Source organism: Aedes albopictus, chromosome 3 (assembly GCF_035046485.1).
Source record: "Aedes albopictus strain Foshan chromosome 3, AalbF5, whole genome shotgun sequence".
In the NCBI taxonomy this organism is placed as follows: domain Eukaryota; kingdom Metazoa; phylum Arthropoda; class Insecta; order Diptera; family Culicidae; genus Aedes; species Aedes albopictus.
Genome location: NC_085138.1, coordinates 316,802,501 through 316,825,166, shown reverse-complemented (window position 1 = coordinate 316,825,166; position 22,666 = coordinate 316,802,501). Strand labels below are relative to the sequence as shown.

Here is a 22,666-nt window from a genome sequence, read left to right as displayed (position 1 = left end):
CACCAGAATCTCGTCTAGGAATTCTTCCAGGAATTTATCTAGACATTCTTCTATAAATTCTTCAGGTAGCTCCTCCGGAAATAGATCTTCGAGTTTTTATAAGATTTCTTTCTGGGAGTTCTTCAGGGAATTCCTCGAGATTTCCCTAGTCAGTCCTCCGGAAATTCCTCTAGGAGTTTCAATCGGATTTTTTTTTCTAGGGGGTCCTCCAAGAATTCCCCAAAAAGTTTTCTCGAGATTTCTTCTAGAGGATCCTCCAGCTATTTATAAGGAGGCCTCAGCGAAATTCTTCTAGAAATTCAAATGGGATTTTTTCTAAGAGTTCGTACGTTCGTATCTCTGAGAATTCCTGTAGTTTTGCCGGGATTTTTACTAGAATTCCTTCAAGAATTCCTCTAGAAGTTCCTCCAGAAATACCTCAAGAAGTTCCTCCAGAAATTCTTCCAGGAATTTCTCTAGAAGTTCTCCCGGGAATTCTTCTAGGAGTGTCTCCGGGAGTTCTTCTTGGTCGTCAACCAGCAATTTCTTCAGACGTTCCTCCAAAAAATCTTTAAGAAATATCTTCTGGAATTCCTCTAGGAGTATCTCTCCCGAGAATTCCTCTACAAATTTCTCCAGATTTTTTTCTAAGAGTTCCTCCTGAAATTCTTCTAGGAGCTCCAACGGATTTTTTTTTTAGTTCGTTCGGGAATTCTTCTTGAAATTTCTTCAGAAACTCATCTTGAAATTCCTTCAGAAATTCCTCTACGATTAATTCCAGGAATTTCTCCAGGAGTTTCTCCTAGAATACCTACTAGAAGTCTCTCTGGGAATTCTTCTAGGACTTCCAAGAATTTCTCTAAGAGTCCCCCTGGGAACTTCATTGGGGGTTCCTCTAAGAGGTGCTCCAAGAATTTCTATAAGACTTTCTCCTTGTTCCTCAAGGAGTTTCTTCAGCAATTTCTCTACAGGTGTTTCAAAAACTATTCTATGAATTTATTTTTAAAGTTCCTGCGGGAATTCCTCTATGCTGTCGTTCGGGACTTCTTCTAGGAGTTACAATGTATTTTTTTTCTTTGAGTTCCTCCGGAAATTGCCCTACGTAGAATTAGCGACACCAGTAGAATTCGTCCAAAATTACCTCCGAAAATTCCTATGGAAGTTCCTTCGGGAATTCCTCAAGGTGTTTCTCCGCATATTTACCCTGGATTTCCACCGCAAATTCTTCTAATTGTTTCCTTCAGTAATTTCTCTTACAATTTCTCCAGGAATTCCTCTGGGAGTTGCTCCAGGGGTTCCTCCAGGAATACTTCTTGGAGTTTCCTTCAGAATTCATCTAGGTGGTCTTCTGGGAATTCCTCTCTAGGAGTTTCATAGGAATTTTTCCTAAAATCTCACCGGGAATTCCTCTGGGAGTTCCTCCGGGTATTATTACTTGAATATCCCAAAGAGTGTCGTAAGCAATTTTCTTCAAAGGTCATCCAGGAATTATTTTATGAGTTTCTCCCGAAATTCCTCTTGGAGTTCCTCTAAAAATCCTGCAAGAAATCCCGTCGGAAATTTGTATAGGAGTACCTTCAGAAATTTCTCTATAAGTTCCTCCTGGAGTTCTTCTTGAGATTTTGTATGTATGTTTCTCCGGGAATTAAACTAAAGTTTCTCTAAGAAATCCTGTCGGAGTATTTTCAAAAGTTCCTCCGAAATTGCTCTACCAGTTCTCAAGGAATTTCTTTCTAGCAGATCCTCCGGTGATTCTTCGGGGAGATACCCCGAGAATTTCTGCAGGCGATCCTGATATTCCTCTAGAAGTTTCAATGGGATCTTTTTCTTGGAGTTTCTCCATGAATTCCTCGAGTGATTCTTCCGGAGTTTCCCCGGGAATTGCTCTGGGAGTTTCATTTCTCCTAGAGAAATGACTGAAGAAACTCCATGAGGAATTTAAGGAGGAACTCCTGGAAGAATTCCGGGAGGAACTCCAGAGAAATTCCAGGAGGAAGTCCTAGAGGTATACCTGGAGGAACTCCTAGAGCAATTCCCAGAGGAATTCCTAGAGGAGTTCTTGAAGGAACTCCCAAAAGAATCCCCGAAGAGAATTTTAGAAAAAAAAAATCTCTTGGAACTCCTGAAGGAATGCACCTAAAGAAAGAGAATCTCCAAGAGGCATACCTGGAGGAACTCCTATAAAAAATCCCGCTGGAACTCATCGAAGAGAACACCTAGAAAAACTCCACAGATTATTACAGGAGTTTCCTCTGAGATTCCTTCGGCAATTCCTCCTGAAGTTCAACGGGATTTCAACTTAGGATTCCACTTGGAAATCCTCTAGGAATTCATGCTAGGATTCCACCTAGACTTCCTTCATTGATTTCTTTCTTTCTTCCTGGCATTCCTACTGACATTCCTCCAAGAATTCCTCTTGGCATTCCTCTAGGAATCTCCTGGGATTCTTCCAGGGATTCTGCCTGGAATTCCTCCAAGGATTCCTCCAGGAATTCCTCTTGGAATTCCTCATGGGATTCCTGCGTGAATTTTTCCTCAGATTCCTCCATGAAATCTTCCTTGGATCCTCCTTGGAATTCCTCCTAGGACTCCTCCAAGAAATCCTCCTCGGGATTCCTAGAGGAACTCTTCCTAGGATTATTACATAGCTTCCTTTTGGTATTCCACCAATAATTCTTCCTGGGATTTTTCCAGGAATTTCTCTTCGGATTCCTTCAGATATTACTCTAAGGAATCCTCTAGGAATTCTTTCAAGAATATCTTCAGAAATTCCTTCTAGGATACTCACAGGTTTTTTTTTTCTGAGATTTTACCAGCAATTCTTCCTGGGATTCCAAGAATCCCAATCCAAGAATTCCTCTTGGAGTTTCTCCAGAAAATTCTCTGGGATTCCTTTTGGAATTCATCTTCGTCAATCTTCCTGAGCTTCCTATGGCAATTACTTCTGGTATATCTCTAGGAATTCCTCCTGAGGTTTCTCCAAAATGGCCTTCAAGAATTTCTCCAGAAATTCATCCAAGCCATTCCTCTTGGGAATCCTCCGGGGATGTCTTCGGAAATCCTTCAGGAATTCCACAAATATATCTTCTGAAACTCCTCCTAGGATTCCTCCTAGTATCAATATAGGAATTAATTCTTGGATTCCTTCAGCCATTTTTCTCTGAATTTTCCAAGGCTTCCAACACGAAATTTTACAGGAATTGCTCCAAGGATTCTTACATGAGTTTTTTCTGGGGTTCCTTCTGCAATTCGTCCTAGAATTCCTCTAGGAATTCATCCTAGGATTCCACTTGGAAGTCCTTTAGGAGTTCGTCGTAGGATTTAACTTGGAATTCCAACATGGATTGCTCCAAAAATACCTTCAAGTATTCCTTCAGGGGATCCTTTAGGAATTCCTCTTGGGAATCCTCCGGGAATGTCTTCGGAAATCCTTCAGGAATTCCACAAATATATCTTCTGAAACTCCTCTTACGATTCCTCCTAGTATCAATACAGGAATTAATTCTTGGATTCCTTCAGCCATTTTTCTCTGAATTTTCCAAGGCTTTTACCACGAAATTTTACAGGAATTGCTCCAAGGATTCTTACATGAGTTTTTTCTGGGGTTCCTTCTACAATTCGTCCTAGAATTCCTCTAGGAATTCATCCTAGGATTCCACTTGGAAGTCCTTTAGGAGTTCGTCGTAGGATTCAACTTGGAATTCCAACATGGATTGCTCCAAAAATACCTCCAAGTATTCCTTCAGGGGATCCTTTAGGAATTCCTCTAGGCATTCTTCTGGGAGTACCTCGTGGGATTGTTCCAGGCATTCCTGCTGGGATTCTTCCAGGAATTCCAGGTATTCCTATTGGCATTTCTCCAGGTATTCCTCTTGGCATTCCTCATGGGATTCCTCCAGGAATTCCTCCTGGCATTCATCCGTGAATTCCTCCTTGAATTCCTCCAGGAAATCCTCCTAGGATTCCTCCAGGAAATCCTCCTGGGATTCTTCCAGGAAATCCTCCTGGGATTCCTCCAGGAAATCCTGGGAGGTTTTCTATAAATTTCTCCTAAGATTCCTCTAAATTTTATTGCGGGGCTTCCTACAGAAATTTCTCCTCAGGTTTCTTTAGGTGTTCCTCCAAAGATTTCTCCAGGATTTCTTTTGGGAATTCTCCAGGCATACCTTCGGAAAATCTTCAGGAATTCTTCCAGAAGCTCCACCTGGGACTCCTCCATTAAATCCTCCTGCGATTCCTTCAGGAAATTCTTCTGGGATTCTTTCTGGAACTCTTCCTTGTATTATAACAGGCAATAACTCTGGAATTTCTGAATCAATTCTTCCAGGGATTTGTTCAGGAATTTCTCCAGATTTTTTTTTGGATTCCACTAATCTCAGTAGGATTTCCTGGAGAAATCTCACGAGGAATTCCTGGAGGGATTTCAGTAGGAATTTCTGGTGGAAGCTCAATAGGAATTCCTGAAGGAATCCCAAGAGGAATTTAAGGAAGAATAGAAAAATTGGGAGAAATATCTGGTGGAATCCAAGGAAAAATTCCTAGAAGAATTCTAGAACGATTTTCTGGAAGAATCTTACGAGGAATTTCTGGAAGATCACCAGAAGGAATTTCTAGAGGAACCCCAAGGGAAATTCCTTCAGGAACTCCGGGATGAATTCCTGGAGATATCTTGAGAGGAATTTCTGCAAGAATCCAAGAAGTAATTTCTGAAAAAAGCTAGAAGGAACTCCTGGAAAAATCCCAAGAAAAATGCTTGGAGGAATCCTAGGTAGAATTTCTGAGAAAATCCCAGGAGGAATTTCTGGATGAGTCCTTGAAGGAAATCCTGTAGGAATCCGAGGAAGAATTCCTAGAGGAATCCCGGGAGGAAACCCTGGAGGAATCTCAGAAGAAATTCGTGGAGGAATTTCAGGAGGAATTTCTCAAGGAATCACGGTTAAAACTGTTGTGGGAATCCCAGAAGGAATTCCTCGAAACATCCCGGAAAGTATTCCTTGAGAATGCTTAGGAGAAATTCCTTGAGAAATTCCAAGAGGAATTTCTATAGAGGAATCCCAAGATGAATTCCTGGAGGAAGCCCAATAGAAACGCCTGCAGGAAATTCAGGAGGAATTCCAGTAGAAACCCCGGGAGGAATTTTATGAGGAATTTATCAAAAAAAATCCTGAGAGAAATTCCTGGAAAAATCTCAAAATGAATTTGTGGAGAAATTCTTGGAGAAATGCTTGGGAGAATCGAAGGCAGAAATACTGGAAGAATCCAGGAAGGAACTCCTGGGGGAATCCCAGGAGTAAGTCTTGAAGGTATCCCAGAAGGAACGTCTGGAATAATCTAAGGAGGAATTGCTGGACGAGTTCTAGGAGGAATTTCGCAAAGATGACCCGCAGGATTTCCTGAAGGAATCGCAGGACGAATGCTAGGAAGACTCCAAGGAGGGATTCCTGAAAGAGTTCCAGAAGAAGTTCCTGGAAGGAAATCAGAAAGAATCTCCGCAACAATTCCAAAAGAACTTCATAAAGGAATCTCAGGAGGAATTTCTGGAAGAATCCGAGAAGCAATTCCTGGAGGAATCGCAATAAGAATCCCTGGAATCCTAAAGGAATCTAAGACAAAATTCCAGTATGAATTCAATAATTAATTCATGGAGGAATCCCAGGAGAAATTCGTGAGAGAATTCCTGGAGGAATCCTTGAAACAATCACTTTAGAAATTCCAAGAGGAATTCCTGGAGGAATCCCAGTAAGAATCCTAGGAGGATCCTTGAGTACTTCGGAAATTCTTATTGCGATTTCTCCGGGAATACTACCTGCGATTCCTCCAGGAATTGCTTCTTGGATTTTTCCAGAATTCCTCCACAAATTCATTTTGGGATTCCTCAGGAAGTCCGTATGGAATTCTTCCAGGAATTCCTCTTGGGATTAATCCAAGAATGCTTCCTAGAATTTCTCTAGGAATTCCTCCCATAATTTCTCGAGAAATTTCGCCTGGGATTCTTCCAGGAATTTCTCTCAGGATTTTTATTTTTGATAAATTCCTCCTAAAATTCCTCCATGAATTCCTCCTGGGATTCCTCCAGGAATTCCTCCTGGAATTTCCGCGAGATTTTTCCTGGGATCCCTCCAGGAATTTCTCCTTGGATTCCTCCCACGATATACTTTCAGAAATTCCTTCAACAAATTTTCCAGGAATTCCTTCCAGGGTTTTTCCATGAATTTCTTCTTGTAATCTTCGCGGAATTCCTCCCGGGGTTTCTACTGGAATTCCTCCTGGATTTCCTGCAGGCATTTCTCTTGGGATTCCTCCATTAATTCATCTTGGGATTCCTCTAGGAATTCGTCTTGGAATTTCTCAAGGAATTTCTCCTAAGCATTCTCAAGGAATACTCTCCGGGATGTTTCGAGGAATTCCTCCTGGGATTCCCACAACAGTTTTAACCGTGATTCCTTGAGAAATTCCTCCTGAAATTCCTTCATGAGTTTCTTCTGAGATTCCTCCAGGGTTTCCTCCCGGGATTCTTCTAGGAATTATTCCTTGGATTCCTACAGGATTTCCTTCAAGGACTCATCCAGAAATTCCTTCTGGGATTTTCACAGAAATTCTACCTAGGATTCTTCCAAGCATTTTTCTTGAGATTTTTCCAAGAGTTTTTCCTGGGATTCCTCCAGGAGTTCCTTCTAGGTTTTTTTTTCAGGAATTACTCCTTGGATTCTTGCAGAAATTCCTCCCGGGATATCTCCAGGAATTCATCCTGGAGTTCCTGCAGACATTTCCCTTGGGGTTCCTCCAGAAATTCCTTCTGGTGATCTTATAGAAATTCCTCATAAGATTCTTCCAGAAAATCGTTCTAGAATTCTTCTAGGAATTTTTCCTTCGATTCCACCAGATATTTCTCCTAATTTTTTTATACCTCCTAAAATTCCTCATGGGATTCCTTCAGGAATTCCTATTGAGTTTCCTCCAGAAACTCCTACTGAGATTCCTCCAGGAATTCCTCTTGAGATTTCTCCAGGAAATCCTACTGAGATTTCTCATAAGAGTTGCTACAGGAGGAATTCTTAGTGGAATCAAAAAAAAAAAAAAATCTGGAGGAATTCCTGAACAAATCCCTGGAAGAATTGATTCAGAAATTCCAGAATAAATTCCTGTTATAATGCAAGGAAGAGTTCCTGGAGGAATCCCAGGAAGATTTCCTGAAGGAATCGCAGGAGGATTTAATGGAGGAGTCCCAGGTGGAGCTTCTGGAAGAATTCCTGAAGATTTTCCGAAGGTATGCCTGGAGAATTCCCAAAAGAAATTCCTGGAGAAATCTTTGGAGGAACACCTAAAGAAACCTTAGGAGGAATTTCTTTAGGACACCCCGCAACAAAATTTAGAGGATTCCTAGGAGAAATTTATAGAAAACCTCCCAGGATTTCCTGGAGGAATCCTAGGAGGATTTCCTGCAGGAATCCTAGGAGGATTTCCTGGAGGAATTCTGTTGAATGGTAGGTACATTCTTGGAGATGCATCACACAGCTCAGTGGAGAGCTAGGTATCAACTGGTAGGTAAATGGAAATAAATTGTAAATATGTTATACCTAGATTGAATAAAGGAGCTGAGCTGGTAGTGATATCAGTCAGTGCCTGGGTTTGGAGAACAAAGCCTCGCCTGTGTTTTTATTTCCAACAGGTTATGGGCCCAGGGACGCCCTGGTGGTGGTTCGGGAAGCGAGGAGATGGAGATGCGGTATCCAAGATACGATGAGGAGGCCAATACCCGATGAGGTGTCAAGATGCGATGAGGCCTGGTGCCAATATTCGTTGAGACACCAAGATGCGGTGAGGGGACCAACATTCGGTGAGGATTGATAGCCGTGTGGGACCTGCGCTGGAACCAAGAGGCAGAGGGTGCTGGCTGATCGATGGACGCTGGAGCTGGATGGCAGAAGGTACTTGAGGCGGAAGACGCTTCGAGCCAGGAGGAGCTTGGTAGCCTCTTAGTAGCAGACGTAGCTTGGAGCCAGGGCCTGGTAGCAGAGTCTGCTTGGAGCCAGGAGGAGTCTGGTAGCTCGGTTGCTAAGGAGGAGCTCAGTAGGCTGGAGGAGTACGTGGCCAGGTGAAGCTCGGGACGCGTCGGATCTGAGAGTGTGTGATGAGGAGGAGTGTTGAATGGTAGGTACATTCTTGGAGATGCATCACACAGCTCAGTGGAGAGCTAGGTATCAACTGGTAGGTAAATGGAAATAAATTGTAAATATGTTATACCTAGATTGAATAAAGGAGAGGCACTGAGCTGGCCGAAGATATTCCTGGAGGATTGGAGGAATGGCTTGGATGAATTCCTTGAGAAATTCTTGAAGGCCTTTTTGGAGAAACCTCAGGAGGAATTCCTAGAGAAATACCAGGAGGAAATCCCAAAGGAAGCTCAGGAAGACTACGAAAAGGAATCCCAGGAGAAATCCGAAGATGAATTCCAAAAGGAATCCCAGAAGGATTTCCTGGGGGAATCATCGGAGAATTTTCTGGAGAAACTCTAAGAGGAATTCTTGGAGAAATCCCAGGAAGAATTGCTGGTAAAATCTCAGAAAAAAACCTGTGAGTATCCTAGAAGGAATTCCTGAAGATATTCTTGAAGGAATTCCTAGAGGATTCCTTAGAGTAATATCTGAAGGAATTCGAAGAGACATTCCTGGAAAAATCCCAGGAAGAATTATTGGCGGAATACCAGAAGGAAGCTATGTAATAATCCTAGGAAGAGTTCCTATAGGAATCCCAAGGAGGATTTCCTGGAGGAGTCCTAGGAGGAATTTCTGGAGGATCCAAGGAAGATTTCATGGAGGAATCCGAGGAGGAATACACGAAAGAATCCCATGAGGAATTCCAATAGGAATTCCTGGAGGAATTCCTGGAGGAATTCCTGGAAGAATCCCAGAAAGAATTCCAGAAAGAATTCCAGGAGATTTCTAGAGGAATGCCAAGAGGAATTCCTGGAGGAATGTCAGGAGGAATACCAGGAAGTATTTCTGGAGAAATCAATGAAGGAATTCTAGGTGGAATCCTAGCATGAATTTCTAGAGGATTTCCAAGTGGAATCCTAAGTTGAAATCCCGGAAGAACTCCCCTTCTCTTCGATGAGTTCCAGTGGGATTTTTTATAGGAGTTCTTCCAGGTATGCCTCTTGGAGATCCTTTGGTAAATTCTTTAGGTGCATTCCTTCAGGAGTTCCAAGAGATATTTTTTTCTAAAATTCTCTTCGGGGATTCTTTTAGTAGTTCCTTCAAAAACTCCTCTAGGAATTCCTCTGGGAATTGCTCTAGAAGTTCCTCCAGGTATACCTCTAGGACTTTCTCCGGGAATTTCTCTGGGAGTTCCTCCCGGAATTCTTCCAGGAGTTTCTCCTTAAATTCCTCATGGAGGTTTTTCAGCCATTTCTCTAGGAGAAATGAAACTCCCAGAGCAACTCCCGGGGAAACTCCGGAAGAATCACTCGAGGAATTTATGGAGAATCTCCAAGAAAAAGATCCCATTGAAACTTCTAGAGGAATATCAGGATCGCCTGCAGAAATTCTCGGGATATCTCCCCGAAGAATCACCAGAGGATCTGCTAGAAAGAAATTCTTGAAAATACTCCGATAGGATTTCTTAGAGAAACTTTAGTTTAATTCCCGGAGAAACACACAAAAAATCAATTAGAACTCCTAAAGAAAAACCCGGAGGGCAGCCTAAAGGAATTCTCAGAGGAACTCCAAGAAAAATTTCAAGAGGAAGTCTAGGAGGAACTTATGGAAAAATTTCTGAAGGTACTCCTATAAAAATTCCAGACGGGATTTCTTGCAGGATGTTTAGAGGAACTCCAAGAGGAAATGACATTTGAAGAAAATTGCTTACGACACTCTTTGTGAAATTCAAGTAATAATACCCGGAGGAACTCCCAGAGGAATTTCCGGTGAGAATTTAGGAAAAAATCCTATGAAACTCCTAGAGAGGAATTCCCAGAAGACCACCTAGATAAATTCTGAAGGGATCTCCAAGAGGTAGTTTTGGAGGAACCCCTGGAGCAACTCTCAGAGGAATTTCCGGAGAAATTGTAAGAGAAATTACTGAAGGAAACAATTTGAAGAATTTGCGGTGGGAATCCCTTGAGGAATTCCCGAAGGAACTTCCATAGGAATTTTCGGAGGTAATTTTGGACGAATTCTACTGGTATCGCTAATTCTACGTAGAGCAATTTTCGGAGGAACTCCAAGAAAAAAAATATATTGTAACTCCTAGAAGAAGTCTCGAAGGACAGCATAGAGGAATTCCCGCAGGAACTATAAAAAGAAACTCATAGATAGTTTTTGAAACACCTGTAGAGAAATTGCTGAAGAAACTCCTTGAGGAACAAGGAGAAAGTCTTATAGAAATTCTGGGAGAACCTCCTAGAGGAACCCCCAATGAAACTCCCAGGGGGACTCTTAGTGAAATTCTTGGAAGTCCTAGAAGAATTCCCAGAGAGACTTCTGAAAGGTATTCCAGGAGAAACTCCTGGAGAAATTCCTGGAGTTACTCATAGAGGAATTTCTGAAGGAATTTCAAGATGAGTTTCTGAAGGAACTTCAAGAGGAATTCCCGAAGGATCCACTCGTGGAATTCTCGAACGAACTAAAAGAAAAAATCCCGTAGGAACTCCTAGAAGAATTTCAGGAGGAACCCTTAGAAAAAAAATCTGGAGGAATTTGTAGAGGAATTCCCGGGAGAGATACTCCTAGAGGAATTCCAGGAGATATTTCTTAAGGATTTTTTTTGAGGAACGTCTAGAGAAATTGCTGGTTGACCACCAAGAAGAATTCCCGGAGACACTCCTAGAAGAATTCCCGGGAGAACTTCTAGAGAAATTCCTGGAAGAATTTCTGGAGGAACTTCTTGTGGAATTCTCGGAGGAACTTCTAGAGGAATTATTGTAGGATTTCCGCGAGATTTTTCCTGGGATCCCTTCAGGAATTACTCCTTCGATTCCTCCCACGATACAACCAGGAATTCTTCCCGGGATTTTCTCAGCCATTCATGTGGAAATTCCACTGGAGGTTTCTACTAGAATTCTTTCAGCAATTCCTTCTAGGATTCCTCCAGGAATTCCTTCGACAAATTCTCCAGGAATTCCTTCCAGGGTTTTTCCATGAATTTCTAGTTGTAATCTTCGAGGAATTCCTCCCGGGGTTTCTGCTGCAGGAATTTCTCTTGGGGATTCTCCAGGAATTTATCTTGGGGTTCCTCCAGGAATTCCTCTCGGAATTTCTCAAGGAATTCCTCCTGAGCATTCTCAAGGAATTCTTTCCGGGATGTTTCGAGGAATTCCTCCTCGGATTCCCACAACAGTTTCATCCGTGGTTCATTGAGAAATTCCTCCAGGGTTTCCTCCCGGGATTCCTCGAGGAATTATTCCTCGGATTCCTACAGGATTTTCTTCAAGGACTCATCCAGAAATTTCTCCTGGGATTCTCTCAGAAATTCTACATAGGATTGTTTCATGCATTTTTCCTGGGATTTTTTTATGATTTTTTTCTTGCGATTCCTCCAGGAGTTCCTTCTGGGATTTATCCAGGAATTACTTCTTGGATTCTTGCAGAAATTCCTCCCGGGATATCTCCAGCAATTCATCCTGGAGTTCCTGCAGGGATTTTCCTTGGGGTTCCTCCAGGAATGCCTTCTGGTGATCTTCCAGAAATTCTTCGTAAGATTCTTCCAGAAAATCGTTCTAGAATTCTTCTAGGAATCTTTCCTTCGATTCCACCAGGCATTTCTTCCAATTTTTAAGTCCTCCTAAAATTCCTCTTGGGATTCCTTCAGGAATTCCTCTTGAGCTTCCTCCAAGAATTCCTACTGAGATTTCTCCTAAGAATAGCTACTGGAGGAATTTCTAGTGGAACCCTAAAAGAAATTTTTGAAGGAATTGCTGAACAAATCCCTGAAAAAATTGATTCAGAAATCCCAGAATAAATTTCAGTTATAATTCAAGGAAGAGTTCCAGGAGGAATTCCAGAAAGATTAAAGAAGTCACAGGTGAAATTTCTGGAAGAATTCCTGAAGAATTTGCGTTATGCTTAGAGAATTCGCAAAAGAAATTCCTGGAGAAAACTTTGGAGGAATACCTAAAGAAGCCTGAGCAGGAATTCCTAAAGAAATAATAGGAGAAATTCCTATAGGAAGCCCCGCGACCAAATTTAGAGGAATCCTAGGAGAAATTTCTAGAAAACCCTCCAGGGTTTCATGGAAGAATCTTAGGAGGACTTCCTGGAGGAATCCTAGGAGGATATGCTGGAGGAATCCAAAGAGGGATTCACAGATGAAACCCAGGAGGAATGCCAAGTGGAATACCTGGAGGCATGCCAATAGAAATACCTGGAATTTCTGGAAGAATCCCAGCGGGAATGCCTGGAACAATCCCACGAGGTACTCCCAGAAGGATTCCTGGAGGAAAGTCAAGAGAAATTCCAGGACGATCCTCTGAAGGAATACCTGATGGAATACTGGCAGGTATTTTTGGAGCAATCTATGAAGGAATTCCAAGTCGAATCCTAGCTGAATTCCTAAAGGATTTCCAAGTGGAATCCTAGGATGAATTCCCAGAGGAATTCTAGGGCGAATTGCAGAAGAAACCCCAGAAGAAACTCATGTAAAAATTCTTGGAGCAATTCCTGTAGAAATTCGTGGAGGAAGGCTTAGAAAATTCCTAAAGGAATCCAAAGAATAATTACTGCAGGAATTGCTGGATCAATCACTGGGAAAATGGCTGAAGGAATCCAAGAATAAATTCCTAGTATCCACTAGGAAGAATTCCTGGAAAACTCACAGAAACATTTCACGAATGAATCCCAGAGGAGGATTTTTAGGTGATATTTTTGTGGAATTCCTGAAGGATTTCCGAAGATATTGTTGGAGGATTCCCAAGAGGAATGGTCTGGAGGAATTCCAGGAGAAATTCTTGAAGACATTTTTGGAGAGTCCTCAGGAGGAATTCCTAAAGAAGTTCCTGGAGGAGTTTCCATAGGAAGCTCATGAAGCCTTCGAAAAGGAATCCCAGGAGAAATTTCTTAAGAAATCCGAATAGGAATTCCTGAAGGAATCCCGGGAGGATTTCCTGGGGGAATCCTAGTAAACATTTCTGGAGAAATCCTAATTCCTGGAGGAATCATAGAAAAATTTCCTGGAGGAATCCTAGGTTAAATTCCTGGAGGAATCCCAGGTGAATTGCTAAAGAAATCTCAAGAAAAATGAGATTCTGTGAGATTCCTAGGAGGAGTTCCTGGAGATATTATTGGAAGAATTTCCAGAGGATTCCTTGGAGAAATTCCTGGAGAAATCCCAGAAAGAATTATTGATGGAATACCCGAAGAATAACATGTAATAATCATAGGAAGAGTTCCTGCATACCAGGAAGATTTGCTGAACTAAATCCTGGCCATCCGGAAGAACAACCCACGCAACAGTTGATTCCAACACCAGCAGACGCCGAGCACACAAGCGCAGTACTCCCGGATGATTTCCAGAGAAACTCGTTACCCAATCATCACCTTACCCATCCTTGAAAAATGTGACCTCCTAACCTCGAGTTGCCCTAACTTAGAGTACATTGGCCTCCATTCAGAACTAATCACTACAATTAAGTAGTTATTGCCTTCAATAAATTAACTAGATTAAAAAAAAAAAAAGATTTCCAGGATGAATCTTAGGAGGAATTCGTAGAGGTATCCCAGTTGGAATTCCTTTAGAAATCCCAGGAGGAATTCCTGGTGGAATTCCAGGAGGAATTTCTGAAGAAAATCCTGTAAGAATCAGAGAAGGAATTCCGGGAGGAATTCTAAGTATTTCCAATAGTCAAGAATTATACATAGATTCTTCAAAAATCCTTGAAATTCTTTAGTGGACCAATGTATGGACAAAGAATTAAAGATATGGACAAAAAATTATATATGGTTCACGTAGTTTCTTCAAAAATCCTTGAACTACCTTGTAGATAAAATATGGTCAAGAATTTCAAGTAATCCTAAAATTGATTAAGTTTACATAGTTTTTTTTGGAAATCCTCGAATTACCTTAGCGAACCAAGATAAGAACAAAAAATCTAAATGTTTCTCAAAGTCGTTAATTTTTTATAGATTCTTCAAAAATACTCAAACTATCTTTGCGGACAAATAATTCCTAATATTTTTACGAATGTAGAATAAGAAATTCTACATTTTTAAAATATTTAAATAAACTTATAGAGCATTCACAAATGACGTAGCTTTTCCCATACCTATTACATGGTGCGTAGCAATTTGAGGAACTCCATTCTATCCCAAAATTGCTACGTGATTTATGGACGGTCCCTTAGAGGTTCCAGGTATGAACAAGAAATTCCAAAAGTCAAGAATTTTACACAGATTCTTCAAAAATCCTTGAACTTCTCTAGCGGACCGAGATGTGAACAAATAACACTAGTTTACAAAATAAATCGAAAGTCGTGAGCTTCTATCAACGACCAAAATTTTTGATGCATAACTGTGTGCTGATATCAAGATCGTGCAGCAAAAAATTAGAACAGTTTTTAAGTTTTTCCTGAAAATCGAGCTCTACAGTTTTCAAAAATATGAAATTTACTAATATATAAATATCTATCGTTGAGATCAACCAATTTTCAATCCTTTTCCATAAATAGAAAGCTGAATACAATGTGTTTCAATCATCTGAACATAATTTTTGAATCAAATTAGTGGGATTCGAGATATTGATGATTATATTGGCCAATCTGCTTAAATTTGAGCGAATTTTCCATAAAATAATGGAGATTCGTATTTTTATTTTTCATTAAGAAAATATCAATTGAAAAATTCTTTCTCATGGGCAAAAAAGTTCCTTATATTCCTAAGAATGTAGAATAATTATTTATACTATTCGAAAATCCTCAAATTACCAAAGCGCACCCAGATTTGGACATGGAATTCCTAGTAATTCTAAATGTCGAAAATGGCGGGTATGATCTCCTAACGATTCATAAACTATTTATAATGGGAATTGCCTCTACTTTCATGTGCTTAGTGTTATCGTCGGGCCTACAACACGATATAAAAGTACAGAATGGTCATTGGAAGAGAAAAGTCAAAATTTATAACTATGGAAGAGCTCATGGATGCAAAAGCCCACTAAAATGACGTTTGAGTAGTGCCGCATTTACAGAAAATTAACTCTTTTCAATGGCATAGCACAAAAATCAAACGTGGGAACACGTGCCTTGATTCACAGAACAGCAGGCTGAGCAGCAGGCTTCGTCTTAGTGAGAACAATACTCAAAAAAGAAGAAGAACAATACTCAAAAAAGAAGAAGAAGAAGATATAAAACATTTCATCAATATTTTAGCAGAGTAACCATGCACTATCAAATGATACTTGTTTCCCTGAAATACTCAACTTTTGAGAATATCTATAAGTTTACTAAATTATCCAACAATGAATTTGATATAAATGATTGTGTTCATAATCGTTTTTTTTTTCGCTCTGCTGTTTCTACCATTGCATTGATGTTATTGTTTTTCCTTTGGTTTATAAGCAAAACAGGAATTAAAAAGAAAAATTGAAAAACGGTTAAAGTTTTTTGTTACAAATTTGATAATAAATGAAAAAAAAAAAATTTATCTGTTTGGATTCGAGCACCTTAGAGGTGAACAACTAAACGCACCGCAGTCGTAAATACAGAGCCAACGATGGAGAGCGAAAGTAAACCGCGTAGGGTTGCCAACAATGCCTTGACTCTTCTAATTTCCTCACAGGGTGAATGATTGAAATAAAATGATAAATGTGTGCATACGTCTTTTGCTATATTTTCATTTTATTTCACTGCTACTTGCACTTGTGATATGAACCATTTTTATACTATAAACAAAAGCGTTTTCAGTATGTGACATAATTTCAATTAGTTGGTAATGTATCCTACCACCACAAGACATTTTTGGTAACCCTGAATCCTTGCGCTACCCGCTATGCTCTTGCTCTTTCTCTGGATGAGAGAAAATGGGAGATTGGCTCCTCTCAAATTTGAGTAAATTTGAATGATTTTACCAAAATTATATTTTCTAAAAAAGCACGGTTTACAAAGTTTTATGCTGTAACATGTACTTTTTTTTACGTTTACAGCATCTATGAACTTATAATAGTATTTGCACATGGGCTTTTGAGGATACATGACTTTTTTGTGTATCAAATTTGCAAGTAAAGTGCACAACCATCTACTTTTTGTCTGTAGATTTGATCGCTCTTGACCACGGTATTCAAATTTGGGATATCCTAAAATCATGAAATTTTTACAGAAGACTCTGGCATACCTGAAGAATAATTGCACATGAGGAAATTGCGATATTCGACCTCATATTCGACAAATTACGCAGAATATACCAAAAACCCATGAAATCCTCTCTCTCATGAGAAGCGTGACCTCAGACCTTAAGATCATCAGCTTCTGAATGATAAAAGTGTGGTTCACAAACATCTGGATTTCAGTAATGCTTCCTGAATCATGTTCGATTCTTTGTCAGTACCTCGGTCAAAACAAACTTTAAGCGGGATATATAGCTACTACACAAATTCTTTACAGCTATCCATCTTTGTGCTGTGAAATTATTTGGGTTGCTTTTATTGCACTTTAATTCAATGCCGGAAGATGTGCAAATCGAGTAAGAGTCCCAGCCACTGTGCTTTTATACAGTACGTTTTGTAATGTTGCCAAAACACAAAACAGCAACGCTTCGTAGCTGTTTAAAGAACTCTCTTTCAACTAGAAGCTGTTAAGAAGAATCTGTTGGCGCAACCACACAGCTTGTTCAATGTAAACATTATTGCGTTTGACGTTTCACAAGCTTTTACAGCAAGATGAAGTTGGGTAAGGTTTCTTGTGGCACAATTATGAAGCCTTGTCTGGAGTAAAACAAAACGGGCTTTTTTCTATGTTATTTATATGTAGCAGTGTGGCAGCGAGGACACCATCGGGACCAGTAGATACGGAGATCGGGAGTTCGATTCCAAGTAGCGGCAAGTACTTTAATTATTCAATTTTAAAAGTGATAATTCCAGTTCCACATGTATTGCGTCACGGTATCCATAACCTAATTATATTTAATCGTTTAATTTGGGGATGCCGTATAACTATTATTTAACAACTGTGAAAAGGCTGGAAAAGCGCCTTCTCAAGATGTTATTCAATTAGTGGTTACATACACTGGGAAAAAAATCTTCATTCCTTCTATGTGTCCGGGACATGGATTTTTGCAATGGGGGTAAACAAATGTTTTCCATTAGTGCGACTCATACTTTTGATGAGGCACCATACAGCAGCGACTCATACAATTTAGAGCACATACTATTCATGTGCTAATTTGCCTGCGTAATCGGGTATTGGTTGCATATACTTTGGATGTGGTTTGGCACATGGATATTTGCCATTAAGTATGAGGCAATTTTCCTGAGTGTAGGAGCCGAGAAAAGAGCTATGACTAGGTGGCATAGAAGCTGATCGCACAGCATGTACAAGTGGGTTAAGTTCACCAGATTCATTGGTATAGGGCTTGCATAGAAGCTTCCGTTCATATGTACAACACAGTAACTCAGCATCAAGCCGTATTGAGGACGCTTTGTTGACGTTTACATTCACAATAAATGTTAGTTGGGTAGCCCGAGATGCTCCTTCGTCGATTCAGGTTACGCAGCTCGGTATGACGGTATGATAAATTCGTGGAGAAATATTTATCCAATAAAACAGCCCGCATAATCACGAACTGTAAATGTAGCATTTCTCATTCTGTAGATGCTCATTAACAATTGTCGTTTAACCATTTTTCAAAGTGTCCGAGACAACAGTAAGCTAACCATACCACGTACAGATTTGCCAGTCTGACAAATGGTAAGGTGTCGTTCAAATATGACGTCCATCATTTAGGGGGGGGGGGGGGTCTGTGAAAGTGTGACACGCCATGTATAAGGTATACAAAAAAGCGTGACAGTGGGGGGAGGGGGGGGGGGGGGGGTCTGAAAATCCGGAAAAATGATGGACGTCATATTTGAATCGACCCTAATCCGCCAAATCACAGTATGTGCAATAGGCGGTTAAGATAGTTTAATCCTAAAGCCCCCCCGTGGCTACGCCAGTGTGTAGGTGTAAAATGGAGTACAGTGAACACACTTTCACTGCGAATATTTCAGTTTTGAACGAGAAAACTGCTTTCGCGTTTTCAATGATGACGATTATGTCAATGACGAATCCTTCAACCTTAACCTGGTCAAGGCCCACTTAAACCTTGGACAGACTGGTGGTATTCGTACCATGATACAATTATCTTGAAATGAGTTTCATACTGATAATTGTCTTTATTCAAGATAGCCTTGGAATAATTTTCTTGACATGGTACGAACACCACCAGAGTGTCCCAGGCCTTACCGAAGATAGTTGAACAATGTAAACCAGGCACACGGTGTGTCTGGTAGAACAAATTTATTACACAAAAATGGGCATCGCTAATTTTTACGCTACGTGAAAGTTGACGCTACCAGCTTTCATTCAAGCCCAACATCGAAATATATTCCATCGGGGGAACTTTTTCATACAAAAATGGGGTATGTTTGTTAAGTAGAAATGGGGATTAATTTGGAACCGTGCATTTTGTATGGGGAAAAACAGTATTCTGAAAAAGTTGTTCGGGATCCCTCGGTGGATTTTTTTGAGGGACCCTGCAAATGAAAGCTGAAAGCCTCTATTTTTGAATAGCGAAAAATTTAACGATGCCCATTTTTTTGTTATCAACTTTTCCCATACACATACACACGCCGTGGGCATAAAAGTACACGAAAAGAAAAATCCTTATTGAATGTATAAGAAAATGTTATACATTTTTGCCATTTCGTTTTTGTAATAATCCATATGAATGAATGTAATGTATAGCATAAGAAACAAGAAATAAAAGGTATAAGTTTAGCCTAATAAAATCAATCACTAACTCTTATGATTGCTATTAGATTTCTTATATTTTGTATTTGATACAACTAATGAAATCTATTTGTATATGTTTTGAAACTGCCTTCTACTTTTTCTTTTTTCTATTTGAAATGATGAAGAATAAATAAGCATTGTTTTATTGGATATTACTAATTTATTTGTTTTATGTATCACACTTAGACAGATCTGCAGCGGTATGCTGTATTCCATCGGCCAGTTGGCGCCTCGGATGCGTTGGGGCATTTGTTGAAGTAGCTACGGAATGAAATCGTTCCGCTTACGATGGCTTTTCCATTTTTTTCTAATTGCGTTCCAACACCAGCTCGGAGTCGTTTACGGAATCGCAGCTAAATGGAAAGTTCAACGTTTACAGTTCATTCCAGCAAATATTTAAAAAAGTCTTACCCGTCGCCTATAGTTTTCCGTGAAATCATTCATCGAATCTCCCGCGTCGACATCTACACTGCACCGTGGATCCTCCTCATGCGGGTGTTTCTCTTGGTGATCTTTGCTCGCAGTGGGAGTATTCTCGATGCCATCCACTGTCTGTTCCGAGTTGGCCGGAACATCCCGTTTGATTGGGGATCCTGAACACGAGATTCCGATCGGGATCGGATTCAGTTGCTTTCCCCGGGTTACGACTGCGGCTTCTGTTCACCATTCCAAACTCGTATAACTCTCTGAACGGCTACGGCTCCGCGATAGACCAGGAAACGGGTCTTTGGTTTGATGAAATACATAACCATCCTCATGTAGCTACGACAGAATAATTTAAAAAAAATACATTACCTGATAAATCTGTTGATTCTTGGCAGGGATTGGCGGCATGCACCGTGCGGTGCGAAAAAAGGGTGTGCTTCACACAATCGCAAGTGCTCGTCTCCCGTTTTGCCGAGAGACAAGAGACGTATGAGTGAGAGCTTTCGTAATTGTGCGAGAGACAATCGCAGCACTACCCGGATAAAAACTAACCATAGGGTATTTGGTGAAAACCATTCCTGTACCATACAGTGTACCAGCTACAATATAGTGTATTGTAATGGAATGGTTCGCTAAAAGCTTTGCACATTGGTAGCTATTATACATTTACATCCGATCTTTATGTAACAATATATTATACTGTTTTTCTTACGTTTGAACCATTCACTATTCCGAAACAATCTTTTTCCGTGCATTTTTAATTTTTTATTCAGTTTATGATTTTTTCCGTGCTTTGTTTTGTTGATGTCCGTGACATTTTTGTTGCAAAGGAAATGAAAGAGAAAAAAGTGAATAAGTTGAAACATCTATTTAAAGTCAATAAAATGTTTAAATAAAGTGGTAAACCAGGTGTCCTAAGGACTGCATGTCCAAGAGATATGGTGGGCTAGGTATGTAGAGTGCGATGAGAGGAATACGAATGTAGGTCAACCCGGAAAGACGCAGGCCAGATTACCGTAAATCAGTGGATGAGTTCAACACTATTCTTTCTCTTCTTCTCTCATGTGAAATTGCCTTGTACAACAACCGAATTAAATGCGATTTATCTTTGACATTTTTAACATAAGGACTGGACTGGACACTAAAACGACTTCTGAAATAAGGTCGTCTTCGCTTTTTAACCTAACTTATAGTTGAATCGAACTTGACAGTTTTCTCATGAGTTGTTATGTACACATTTCATAGTTCAGTCAAATTGGAGCCTCAATATTGCAATAATGGTTAAGCACGCTGTAATGATACTTATGTACCTCGTCACCCACTTCATGCAACTACATTAGTGGTCTAATAACACTTAGCGCGCTAGGCATAGTTCCATCATGCCGCTCAAAGTGTTGCCACAAATAATGCTTAGTTTGCAAAACCCGGTTATCTGGCTGGTGGGACATGGGAGCTTAAGCTTCAACTGTTAATGCAATGAGAGGCTACTCAGACTTAGACGAGTTTAGGTTAGTTTGGCTAGAACTGCCATTATCGAAGGAACATGACGAGATAATATAACATTATATGGTTTATCTAATGTAAAACAATACAACATAACAAAAGAGAACCATTCCAAAACCATGATTAAATTTATAACCAGTAGTGAAATTACAATTAAAAACCTTGTTAAAAACAATATATTTACGGTACATTTTATTGTTTAAAACCATACGTGTACCATACAATGTACGGTATATTAAAGCCCACGTATCAGTATTTCGAACAATTCATTTACAATAAAATGTATGGTTTTGTTAAAAAATATATATGGAGAAAAATATTTTTTTATATTGTTACGATACTTAACAACCCGTATAGTATATTGTAAAAATCTCATTTACAATTCACTGTATGGTGTCTAACATTACATCTTATTGTTTTTGTATTTTTTATTTTTACAGTGTTGTTTATTGTAACAATATGGTTTTAAATAGTACTGTTACAATACAACATTCGGTTTTTCTACTGTATTTTTTATTCGGGAGCTCTACGGCGCAGGGAGTAATGTACGGTGCTTGGGACTGCGCTTGTCTCCAAACAGAAAAAAATCAATTAATAAATTAATTGAAGAGTTTGTGTTTTCGGCAAAGTTGTTAAGCTTGTCAAGGGTTGACAAGTGATGGGTCGTTTGATTCGAAATTTTTGCAATCATGCGTAGTATCAAGCCAAGTGCTAAGTACGGAGACAAGCACCGAGAGAGTGCAGCGTGAGAGACAGGAGAGCTCCAGCGCGCGGCAAAGCAAGCGAGCAACACACAACCGATTGCGCGTACTCGTCTCCTTCTAGTTTGTTGTGCTGTCTCGTAGCAGAGTGTGCAGCACGCAAAGAGTTTTGAGTCGCACCCTATCCCTGATTCTTGGTGAAACGATTAAAAAAAGGTTTGCCAATAAAAAAATGACTTGGGGGATATTTTAGTTTCCGACGAGGTTTCTATCTCACTCTTTTGTTTACAAGTGTCTGTTCCCGTCAGAAAAAAATCAAACGGCAAACTTAAGCAAATCATAAGTTAAACCTTATACTTTTTGGCCATTAGCCAAAAGAAATGAAAAGTATAAGTTTTCCTTATGGCAATGTTGTGGCATCATAATACTTAATATTAGGTGACTTTATTATTGTTATTAGGTTTGGTGTTGTAGATTATAAAAGGCGATTGTAATGAATTCTATAATTGAATTATTTTTCGTGTATGTAAAAAGTCAACTTTCGCACCTAAAGTCACCAGGACTTTATGGCGCATTTTTTCGGGGCATAACGTCCGAAATTGCAGATACGCCACGAAGTCGCGTTCGCCCGAAATAATTACAGCGGTTGTGCGGTTTTCCAACTTGCATACAACTTCTCCCTCAACCCAGCTCGTCTAATCAGCGACACCTTTCCTGAAAATGCGAATACTTTGGTTCGTTTTCTGAACGCGAAAAGGGAGGCGAGAAAGAAAACTTCGCCTTCGTTCGTTCGCTCGCCATCATACGAGAGTTTCGCGACGAGTTCAGCAGACGTGCGTGTTTAGCGCGACGACGAAAAGTGCAAAAATTCGACCGTAATCGGTTTGCTTTAGTTTTCTCGAGTGTCTCCGATCGTTAGCGGACCATATCGGGAGTGATTTGAACGTGAAGATGTACCCCGTAGGACAGCGTAAGTAGCGTTTCGGGCCGTCTGAAAAAAGTGCAATCTCACAAAAGAAGAAGTACCTCTGCTGGCTGTCGTGCGGAGGCCTACCACCCCGCCCTTCGCCCGCTCTGTGCGCGT

General features: G+C 40.2%; 1 protein-coding gene across 8 annotated transcripts in view; it reads left to right on the top strand.

The window, feature by feature from the left end:
* The window catches only part of LOC109425656 (protein argonaute-2), a 129,176-nt gene that overhangs the window by 56,853 nt on the left and 49,657 nt on the right, over positions 1 to 22,666 (top strand). Inside the window, exon 1 of one of the 8 annotated variants that reach the window (XM_062842541.1) lies at positions 22,262 to 22,552. The exons of 5 other annotated variants lie outside the window; for them this stretch is intronic. In XM_062842541.1, coding sequence (XP_062698525.1) covers positions 22,534 to 22,552 — 19 coding nt within the window. In that variant the 5' untranslated portion in view covers positions 22,262 to 22,533. Of the gene's footprint in view, positions 1 to 22,261; positions 22,553 to 22,666 lie in introns of those variants that run through there. 2 more of the 8 variants (XM_062842543.1, XM_062842542.1) reach the window with 2 other exon arrangements.